This window comes from Capricornis sumatraensis, chromosome 22 (genome assembly GCF_032405125.1).
Source record: "Capricornis sumatraensis isolate serow.1 chromosome 22, serow.2, whole genome shotgun sequence".
Lineage (NCBI taxonomy): Eukaryota > Metazoa > Chordata > Mammalia > Artiodactyla > Bovidae > Capricornis > Capricornis sumatraensis.
The window spans coordinates 54,074,952-54,085,888 of NC_091090.1; the positions used below are offsets into that span (position 1 = coordinate 54,074,952).

At 54.2% G+C, this 10,937-nt stretch overlaps 1 protein-coding gene across 2 annotated transcripts; it reads left to right on the plus strand.

Moving 5' to 3' along the window:
- The first annotated feature begins 1,684 nt into the window (after window positions 1–1,684).
- SERPINB1 (serpin family B member 1) lies at window positions 1,685–10,492 on the plus strand. 2 transcript variants are annotated; one of them, XM_068960603.1, is made up of 7 exons: window positions 1,685–1,690; window positions 2,718–2,892; window positions 5,254–5,388; window positions 5,906–6,023; window positions 7,334–7,476; window positions 7,560–7,727; window positions 9,248–10,492. In XM_068960603.1, the coding sequence occupies exons 2-7, from the start codon at window positions 2,725–2,727 to the stop codon at window positions 9,647–9,649; spliced, it is 1,134 nt and encodes a 377-aa protein (XP_068816704.1). In that variant the 5' UTR covers window positions 1,685–1,690; window positions 2,718–2,724; the 3' UTR covers window positions 9,650–10,492. The 2 variants fall into 2 exon arrangements, with proteins under 2 accessions (XP_068816704.1, XP_068816703.1); XM_068960602.1 differs by lacking the exon at window positions 1,685–1,690 and adding an exon at window positions 2,410–2,477.
- Window positions 10,493–10,937: the final 445 nt, after the last annotated feature.

Consider the following 10,937-nt stretch of genomic DNA (forward strand, 5'->3'; position numbering starts at 1 on the left):
GCACCACCTCTTACTCTTGACCTCCTTCCCAACAAAGACCTCTTGCTAGAAGCTGATGAGGGGTCCTCGGTTCTGTGAGAGATAGTGGAGAGGTTACTGATTTTAATGAACCACTGGTTTTTAACTATGACTGACTTTCAATAAATGCCAGTTTCTTTATTCCAATGGGCTATGAAACATTCTTCAGTCTTAGTTATTAAAGTCTTATTGTTTTGGTTAAATAATGAAAAGTATTTTTTATCTCTTAATACTGGGGTTTCTTTTGCCTCATAAACAAATTCGCAGAGTAAAAACAAAACAAAACAAACTCATTATGTTGCATTATTTATACTACTTTAAAAATAAGATTTTTCCTTTGTTCCCTTTTCATGTTGAGATTTGTAAAACAGCAAGGGGGAAGTTTCAAGATACAGAATTATTACATACTCTCAAGTATCAGTTCAGTTCAGTTGCTCAGTCATGTCCAACTCTTTGCGACCCCATGAACTGCAGCACGCCAGCCCTCCCTGTCCATCCCAAGTATCAGTTTTGGTGAACTTGCACAGCCAGGCATTCAAAGTGGGAAAAGCCGAAAAGAACTTACAGAAAGAGTTCCTGCTTTTATTCTTCACTCATAGTCACTCTAACAGTACGTATCGGAGAAGGCGATGGCACCCCACTCCAGTACTCTTGCCTGGAAAATCCCATGGACAGAGGAGCCTGGTAGGCTGCGGTCCATGGGGTTGCGAAGAGCCAGACACGACTGAGCGACTTCCCTTTCACTTTTCATTTTCATGCACTGGAGAAGGAAATGGCAACCCACTCCAGTGTTCTTGCCTGGAGAATCCCAGGGACGGGGGATCCTGGTGGGCTGCCGTCTCTGGGGTCGCACAGAGTCGGACACGACTGAAGCGACTCAGCAGCAGCAGCAACAGTACATATAGGGAAAACCGGCCAGTGTACACTTCAGTATTGTGTAATGCATAAGAAATCCTTTATTCACACAAATGGGCATTCTCATGGTGTGTGAGCAGTTATGTGAGTTGACCCAGCCTGGTGGGGTTGTCACTTGCCAGGGGAGTCTTGGGGCTGAATTCACTGGACACCTGAGCCAGGGACCTGGGCGATGTTTCTTGGAACTGATTCTATTTCCTCTCACCCCGAGGGCCCCTCCTCACCACCACCACCGCCACTCCCACGCCCCATAACCTGAGAGGCTGGAGTGTACAGATGAGACCTCAAAGAGGCTGGTTTGGCCTCTGAGAGGTGATGCATCGGCATCTCAGTCATTCACACCTTAGTAAGAAACAGCTCATCTTGACAGAGATGACAGGCCCTTGACAGAGACCTGAGTTTGCTGGGAACTCCGGGGTGCTGATCCCCAGGAGGGCGCTGATCCCCAGGAGGGCGCTGATCCCCAGGAGGGCGCTGATCCCCAGGAGGGCGCTGATCCCCAGGAGGGCGCTGATCCCCAGGAGGGCGCTGATCCCCAGGAGGGCGCTGATCCCCAGGAGGGCGCTGATCCCCAGGAGGGCGCTGCGCGGACGCGGCTCGGCTCGCCGCCGGATGCACCGCCCTGCTCCGGCTCCTGGGAGGTGAGTCAGGGGGCAGGGCGTCCCGCCCGCGCCGCCTGCGCCGCCCCCTTCTGCCGCTATAAGGGCCGCGCCCGGCCTGTCCCAGACCCCGCCCCGCCCAGGCAGCCGAGCAGCGGGTAAGGCCCGGCAGGGAGCTGGGCGGGCGGGACAGGCTCGGGTCGCCCGCGCCCCGCGGGGTCGGGCATCTGGCGGTCACCCCTGCCCGCCGTGTGCCCCTCGGAATCCCCGTGTCCAGCGGTCACCCCGCCCTCTGCCCCGCACCCCGCGGGCCCCCAAGTCGGGCGGTCACCCCGGCCCGCCGAGCGCCTCGCGGAAACTCCTTGTCCGGTGGCCACCCAGCCCCTTGGCCCGCGGCCCGCGGAGTCTCCTGTGCGGCGGTCACCCCGCCCCGCCGTGCGCCCGCCCCGGGTCCCTCCGCCGCTAGGCCGGCGCCGGCGGCCCGAAGGCGGAACCCAGCCCTTCTCCCCCTCCTCCGGAGCTGCCTGCGCTGTCCGGCCCAGGCCCAGCCGCTCCTCCTTCCTCTTTTCTGCGGCTGGAGGCTCGGGAGGCGATTTCTCAGCGACAGTAATAATTCAGCTGTGACTCGCATGCGGGGCAGCCGCCGGCCCATCGATCCCCTTCCTCCCCCGAGTGTGGGGCTGAGCCGGAGGCCGGGCGGGGCGGGGGGCCGGCTGAGGGGCCAGGGCCAGCTGCTGCACCTGCAGACCCCGCTGCCCGCGGGAGGGAGGTTTCTGGTCACCTTCTCTCTGTCCAGCCGCTCGACCTGCCTCGGGGCCTGTGTTGGGTTTCCGAGCTCTCATATCCTGCGAGAATGGGGACAAGACCTCTCCAGACATCGGACAGTGACCCCCAAAACGAGGGTCATCTTGCCTCCTTGCTGGAATCTGCTTCATTGGTTGGCAGGTCGCTCCGAGTTTCTATGGGAGACTTGGACCCCATGTCAGTGCTGGGTCCCTGGCCAACCTCCCCGGGGCAACACATCTATGCACGCGGGTTCTGGCCCTCCTAGAAAGAGCGGGAGAAAGTACAAGTTCCAGCGAACGTCAGGGGGCGGGGGGGTGGCCCAAGCTGAGAGGAGACCGGGGTGGCCTTGCTGATTTGCTTGTGCGCCGAGGGCGGCTCAGGCTCTGCTCTGCGTTGCAGCCTCACCATGGAGCAGCTGAGCGCGGCGAACACCCGCTTCGCGGTGGACCTGTTCCGCACCCTGACCGAGCACAATCCTGCCGGAAACATCTTCATCTCCCCCTTCAGCATCTCGTCAGCGCTGGCCATGGTCTTTCTGGGGGCCAGAGGCGACACCGCAGCACAGCTTTCCAAGGTCAGCAGAAACTAGCCAGAATTGTCTGCTTTCCCGGCTGAACCCTGCCCAGCCTGGACCAAAGGCTGTGCCTTTGAGCTCTTGCAGTGCATCTGTGGGCTTCCCCAGGTGGCTCAGTGGTCAAGAATCCGCCTGGAACGCAGGAGACTCAGGCAGACTCGGTTTCAGTCCCTGGGCCTGGACGGTCCCCCTGGAGGAGGGCATGGTAACCCACTCCAGTATCCTTGCCTGGAGAATCCCATGGACAGAGGAGCCTGGAGGGGCTTCAGGCCATGGGGACGCAAAGAGTCGGACACGACTGAAGCGACTTAGCAGGCACGCGTGCACAGTGCGTTTGTAGAATTGTGTCTCAGTGTTCAGTGTTGTGTGTCATGTTATACGTTATACTTCAGGAGGTCAGACTTTCAGAAAAAGCCCCAGGGAAAATCCGCTTCGATGCAGGCTGTCAATTCATGAGCCAGTCTCTACTGAGCAGCTGCGATGGGGTGGCTCTACTGGTAAGGAACTTGCCTGCCGATGCAGGAGGTGTGAGAGCCTCAGATTCAGTCCTTGCGTCAGGAAGATCCCTTGGAGGAGGAAACGGCAGCTCACTCCAGTATTCTTGCCTGCAGCCCATAGAGTCGCAAAGAGTCAGGACTGAAGCCACCTCGCATGCATGCATGCATGAGACAGACAGTGCTTTTTGTTGGGCTGAGCAAGTGTGAAGTGTGGAATGTCAGTCAGTCAGTCGTGTCTGACTCTTTCTGACCCCATGGGCTGTAGCCCACCAGGCTCCTCTGTCCATGGGGATTCTCCAGGCAAGAATACTGGAGTGGGTTGCCATTTCCTCCTCCAGGAGATCTTCCCGACCCAGGGATCGAATCCAGGTCTCCTGCATTGCGGGCAGATTCTTTACCAGCTGAGCTACTGGGGAAGCCCAGTGGAGTCTCCCACATTTGGGGAAATCACAGGGGTCAGCACGTCCTGAGTGCAATGGATCAGCCTCGTCCTGGGAAACCCGCCTTTGTGACCACAGTGTCTCTCCCGGGCTGAGGACACAGCGGTGAGAAGGCTGGCCGCCCCTGCCGCCTGCTGCTTCTGCCCCAGCATCGCCCCGCTGGCTCTCACAGGCACCTCCTCCCCCAGGGTTGGCTGCTTTCCCTGTGATGCCGGCTCCTCCCTCCTGCAGCACCCGCGGGGTCTCTTTCCTTGTGAGCATGATGGCGCCTAGTGGAGAGGTCCAGGGGCCACCAGAGCGCCCTGTGCTCCTGGGCCTGGCCCAGGCGTGTCCTGTGTGAGCAGGAGGGCCCTTCAGGGAGACGGGGAGGCGATGCGGAGACTCCGCCTGTCCTTGGGGGGTGTGGAGGGCACCCGTGTGCTGGGCCCGCTTTATTCTCAGTGGGGAACTCTGGCTTTCCTTGAAAGGAAGGGCGTCCGCGAAGGTCTTTCTAGGGTCCGGGTCACAGGTCCCGCCGCACCTAGAGCCAGGGAAGGTCCAGCCCGGATTCAAGTTCACCAGCCTGTTGCAGCTGCACAGCTTCTGTTTGCACTTGATGGAAAACCAACGTTTTTCATCACTGTAGATACAGCAGCATTTGAAAGTTTTCAAAAATCTACTTTAAAAAAAAAAAAAAGAAAGAAAAATCCCCTAGTAGTAGTAACTGTTAGTTGCCCCTGCAAGGTAATCTGAGCTTCTGTTTTGAGGTATTCCAGGAACTTTATAACCTCAGTGAAGAGCAGTCCTAAGTTCTTCCCCCCGTTTCCACTGAAGAGATGGATCACAGTGCCCACAACACACTCCACATGTCAGGCAGAGACTGGCCTTTGTACACGGTAGAGCTTTGTTCTTTGTGCCCTAAAAGAAGGAACCAGCCCAGGCCTCATAAAACCATAAAGTGACTCTTGGTGTAACTGATATGTGAATTAAACTTTAGCCCAGTGTTAAGTTTAATGAAATTGTTTTTAAGCAAGTGGGTGACCGACGCTGGCAAGGTAATTAAAAAACCTCTCAGTCTCGACTATCTTTGTGTTCTCACAAAGCTGATGATTCTTTTACCCACTGTTTATTTCTGAGAACTTTCAGGAAAATTCTATTTGTACAAATATACTTATGAACATACCATTTATGATCGGGGGAAGCAGACTTGAATACAGGTTTAGTTTATTAACCACTCATATTTGTGCAGCTGTAATTATATCAAAAAGTGATGCAAAAGGGCAGCTTTCAATATACTTACTATGTTTCACAAAGCTAATACATTTTGGATTTTGCTGATCAATAATTAGTACTAAAACATATTAATTTGATGGAAGCAAATTCCAAGGAACCGGCTTATAATTTCAAAATCCATGGTTATAGAAATAATATTTCCTTTATTTTAGGTTCTCCATTTCGAAGGAGTTGAGATTCATTCGGGATTTCAGAGTCTGAATGCTGATATCAACAAGCATGGTGCTCCCTACACTCTGAAACTCGCCAACAGGTTATTCGGAGAGAAAAGCTACGATTTCCTCCCTGTGAGTGCTTTGCTCTTCGTGTTCTCAAACTCGAAAGACAATGCAGATTTTTCGCCCAGCACAATCAAGTCACAGAAACCAGTTTTAATTTTTATGAACATTCAGAAAAATAATCCAGAATGAAAACATAACCAACAATATTCGCCTTGGCGGATGTGATTTCGTCCCCTCGTCTCCGCAGTGAAAAGATCGACCCCGGCTGCTCTACTGAAGATCCAGAGTGAATCCTGTCATTCACTTCCAAGTACAATCAGCATTCGCTTGTTTATGAGAATGTTAGTCAGAGAATAGAAAAGAATTGGTAATTTTTGTGCAACACCAAAACCTCTGACCTACACACTTGAGAGCTGTTGAGACTGCCAGTTCAATGTTCTGTGGTTTTCACCAGAGTAAAAAAAAGTCGGAGAGCTAGAATTTTTGTTGTTACCATGAAATATGCCTTTGGGGACTATTTCTGTTGCTTTTAAGGATTTTAGAGGAGTTCCTCACGACACCTCCTTTTTCTTTTCTTAAACAGGAGTTCTTAGCTTCAACGCAGAAAATGTACAATGCTGAGCTGGCCAGTGTGGACTTTCTGCGGGCCTCCGAGGAGGCGAGGAGGAGCATCAACGAGTGGGTCAAAGGGCAGACAGGAGGTGAGCGAGGGCGGCGCTGGCCGTCCGCCGGGTCCTTCCTGCCCTCCGCCCGCCTCTCCCCCTGCAGGGGACCCTCCCCTTCCCTCGCCTCTCGGCCTGACCCTGGGGTCCACCTTCACTGCCCAGGGCCGGACAGCTTTCAAACACAGGAATCTCTCCAAGTGGAAATGTAAACATGCTTTAACTGGAGATGCTAAAAGCTTCTTCCCTGTAAGTTCCCCAAACTGCGCTTAAAAGCGGAACTAACGCCGACTGGCGAATAAACGGACGGAGCCTCGCGACCCAGGGTCTGCAGGCCGCTGTGGCCAGCAGGGCTTTCTGCCAGCACCCCGTCTAAGGGTCAGGCTGTGTCTCTGGTTCCTGTCTCTGGCGTGGTCGCGGAACGGTCAAGGCACCCACAGCACACCTGTGCCTTCCACACCCACAGCGGCCGTCACAGCCACACGCACCACGGGTGGGGCCGTGTGTCCGCGAGGAGCTGTCCTACCTCTTAGACGTCCGGTAAAGGCTTCCCTGTGGGAGTTAGGCCACCACTTGGATGATCTGAAGAAGCGATTTCTTTCTTAGTGACTAGAAACACTTTGGTTAAGAAATTTTTCCTTTCCCGATAAAGAATGGCCTGTCTCCGCATGAGGCCCACTGATTATCATACATCCCAGAAAAGGAGATTTTTCCTGTTTTTAGCCCTTTAACCCAACAACTTGTTTCGAAGCATCGCCCCCTCCAGGGTACTTTGTTTCCCCTGATCCGCCCTCAGGGTGAGGGCGTGAGGGCATCTTAATTATGGCGTGCGCACCCCGGGTGTGGTGTGTGGGCTTAGCTGGCCCGAGACTTGTGAGATCTTAGTTCCCCAACCAGGGATGGAATCTGCATCACCTGCATTGGAAAGCAGATTCTTAACCACCCAACCACCAGGGAAGTCCCTCCGAGCTGATTTACTTACAGTGGGGGCACCCCGGGGGCCTTAGCTAACTTAGTGCCATGGGACAGGACTTTGGGTAGAAGGAAGCATTTGAATTGCATTTCAGTGCTAATCAAGTGTGTTAGTCATTCAGTCGTGCCCAACTCTTCGCGACCCCATGGACTGCTGCCCACCAGGCTCCCCTGTCCATGGGATTTTCCAGGCAAGCATACTGGAGCGGGTTGCCATTTCCTTCTCCGTGGGTCGGGAATGAGAACCCCAGTCTCCTGCAGTGCAGGCAGATTCTTTACCAACTGAGCTATGAGGGAAGCCCAGTGCTAATCAAAGGTCCGTTCAAATTTGGAATTCTGGTAGGTGGGTTTTTCAAAAGCTAAGTTTGTCTTTCTAGGGAAAATTCCGGAGCTGTTGGCCTCAGGTATGGTTGACAGCTTGACGAGGCTGGTGCTGGTGAACGCCATCTATTTCAAAGGGAGCTGGCAGGAGAAATTCATGGTGGAGGCCACCAAGGATGCGCCCTTCAGACTGAGTAAGGTGAGGGCGGACGACTGTCTAGATGAGTCTCTGCTCCGAAGCCACGCGGATAATGATGGGCGCTCTGTGGTCTGATTGTTCAGAAAGAAACAAAAACGGTGAAGATGATGTATCAGAAGAAAAAGTTTCCCTTCGGCTACATCAAGGACCTTAAGTGCCGGGTGCTGGAGCTGCCCTACGAGGGCAAGGACCTCAGCATGGTCATCCTGCTGCCGGACGACATCCGGGACGAGGCCACGGGGCTGAAGAAGGTGCGGCCCCGCTCCCTGCATGGTGCACGGATGGGGTGTGTGTGTGTGTGTGTGTGCACGCACATGTGTGAGCATCTGTGTGTGTGTGCGTGCGCACGTGTGTGAGCATCTGTGTGTGCACACGCACATGTGTGAGCATCTGTGTGTGCGCGCATGCATGTGTGTGAGCATCTGTGTGCACACGCACATGTGTGAGCATCTGTGTGTGCGCGCACGTGTGTGAGCATCTGTGTGTGCACATGCACATGTGTGAGCATGTGTGCTCATGCATGTGTGTGCGCATCTCTGTGTGTGCACACATGTGTGAGCATCTGTGTGTGCACACACATGTGTGAGCATCTGTGTGTGCATGCATGCACATGTGAGCATCTGTGTGCATGCACACGTGTGAGCGTGTGTGTGTGCATGCACATGCACATGTGTGAGCATCTGTGTGTGTGTGTGTGGAAGAGGCAGGAGTGTGAAGAGGGCGGTTTTTCTTCCGTGTGTCTGTCCTGTTGTGGGCCTTGCCCTTCCCCTCCTAACTAAACTTCCTATTGAGCGGCTCTGATACTAGCCACCTGCAGCTACAGCATGCGTTAGAACCTGGGTGTTCCTGCTTTCAGCTGTATTTCCATGGTTGTCCCTTCCTGACTGTAACATAGAAAGTCCGGGATGAGCAGCATGAGCAGGGCAGTGCGGCGAGGCTCTGTCCCGGGGAGCAGCAGTAGCAGGGCGGCCGCAGGAGCTGGGCTCACACAGCTCGCGCTGTGCGCCGGCGTCTCGGCAGGGCTCCCAGCACGTGCTACGGTTCCCCGCTTCAGACGAGGAACTAGGTCTGTTTCTCGTTTGACCAGCGTTCTTCTTCTTGTTCAGTCAGTAAGTCATGTCCAACTCTGCGACCCCGTGGACTGCAGCACACCATGCTTCCCTGGCCTTCACTATCTCCCGGAGTTTGCTCAAACTCATGTCTGTCGAGTCGGTGATGCCATCCAACCATCTCGTCCTCTGTCGTCCCCTTCTCCTTCCGCCCTCAATCTTCCCAGCATCAAGGTCTCTTCCAATAAGTTGGCTCTTTGCATCAGATGGCCTAAGTATAGGAGCTTCAGCTTCATGAGCTATGTCTATCAGGACAACTTCAGCTGTGTGAGGTTTACAGATAACCACAGTGACCACTGGAACTCGGATAAACAGAAGACATAGAAGAAAGCTTTAAAAATTACCCTGTGTCACTCAGCCAGTTGGGGAAGTAACAGCCGTGATGGCGGGTGGCCCAGCTGGCAGAGGCTCAGTCAGTCCTGGGTGGGGGCCGGTGGTTCCTGGGCCGTCTCCATACAGGGGCCTTGGTGCCTGGGAACACGGTTCTGTTTATTATCACCAGCAGCTGGAAAGGCGTGAAATCCCCACGTGGAACCTGTTTTGGTGCAAACATGAAGGAAACCAGCAAGCAGTGGATAGGATGGTCCGTTCATCTGAACAACGCCTTCCTGACTGACTTCCATAGAATGGTTCAGCTCTTCTTTTCACCCCTTCTATTCCAGATTGAGCAACAGCTGACTCTGGAGAAGCTGCGGGAGTGGACCCAGCCTGAGAGCCTGGACCTCCTTGAGGTCAGGGTCCAGCTGCCCAGGTTCAAGCTGGAGGAGAGATACGACCTCAGCGAGCCCCTGGCCCGCCTGGGTGTGCGGGATCTCTTCAGCAGCAAGGCGGACCTGTCCGGCATGTCAGGGGCCAGCGACCTCTTCATATCCAAGGTGGTCCACAAGTCCGTTGTGGACGTGAACGAGGAGGGCACGGAGGCGGCGGCTGCCACGGGGGCCATCGCCCAGTATGCTATGCTGATGCCGGAGGAGGAGTTCGTCGCCGACCACCCTTTCATCTTCTTCATCCGGCACAAGCCCTCCTCGCACATCCTGTTTCTAGGCAGGCTTTCCTCCCCATAGAAGCTAGAGATGTTAACGCAAGGTCAAGCCTACAGCTCTTTGCCTACCCTTTAGATGGTGACCATTCTCTTCTATCTTTACCCGTAAAGTACTATTTGATAATGAATCTTTAATCTCCTTTGTAAGCTCAGCTCTCTTGGCTGTTCACACCCATTAACCTGGCATGGGTATCTCTTCTTTTTTTATACTGAAAAAAATCCCGTGACTTCTCTTGAATGCACTGAGTTAAAAAAAGAAAGAAGAATCAGATGTGTCGATCCTCGACAAGGTAGCAGTCTAGAAGTTGCTCTACCTTCCTGAGAGCCGTGGGGGACAGTGGGTCACGCCGCCATCTGTTTTTAGAGAGAGACTTTTGGAAGCCGCAGTAGAGAGATGTCCTGATAGCTGAGGGGAGGCTTCAGCAGATACTCAGTTGAAATACAGGCGAGCGCCCCCATTGAGCGTCAGGGTTATGAGACAGGCTCGCCTTGGCGAGGTCTCTGACCCTGTGTCCGGCCCTCTGACCTGGCGGTAACCCGCGCCCTCCTTGTCTGTTCTCCCTTGCTCCTCCGGAGGCGCGTTATGAGGGGCACAGGGAACCAAGCAGTAGGCGTCTCATCAGGAAAGAAGCCAAGAAATGGCGACAGGAGCTCGCCGCTAACTGCCTTCTCCCACGCTTTCCGGTAAAAGCTCTTGAGGTCCATCATCTGGCACACGTTTCTCTGGTAACAGGACAGCTTCGTGCAAGGCTGTGGGGCACAACGGGTGGCAGGGTGCTATTTGATGAATGTCAACCTTTGTCAGTGTTCTTGGAATGTGCCTTGAAAGGCTGCATCTTCTCGCTCTCGTGAAGCTGGTCGGTTGATTAATAAAGTTTCCTAAGATCGTGCAAACCAGACTGACCTCCGTCCTCTTCTTGTTTCTCCCTGATCTCGGGGAAGCCAAGACTGCAGAAGGGGGTTCTTGGCCTGACTTGTGCTTACCTCTGGCTGATACAGAGTGACTGCACAGCACACCCACAGAATTCCAGCAGACCTCATGTTGGCAGGCGTTTCTCCTCCTTGAGATCCTTCCTAGCACCTGCCATACAAGTCCTCTTGGCTACAGGGACCGGGAGGAAAGCCGCAGTTATCTGTCCCTGTTTGCCCCTCAGTCTCGAATCTACTCAGCGATTTAGAGTAGGTCGTGTGGATCAGGTTACATGGGCCCAAGCAGCTCTGCTCAAATCCTCCCTTTCTGTGTCTGGGGAACAGGCCCCTGGACTACCACCAGCTGCTGAAGTCGGAACAAGTAGGAAATCCGAGAGCAG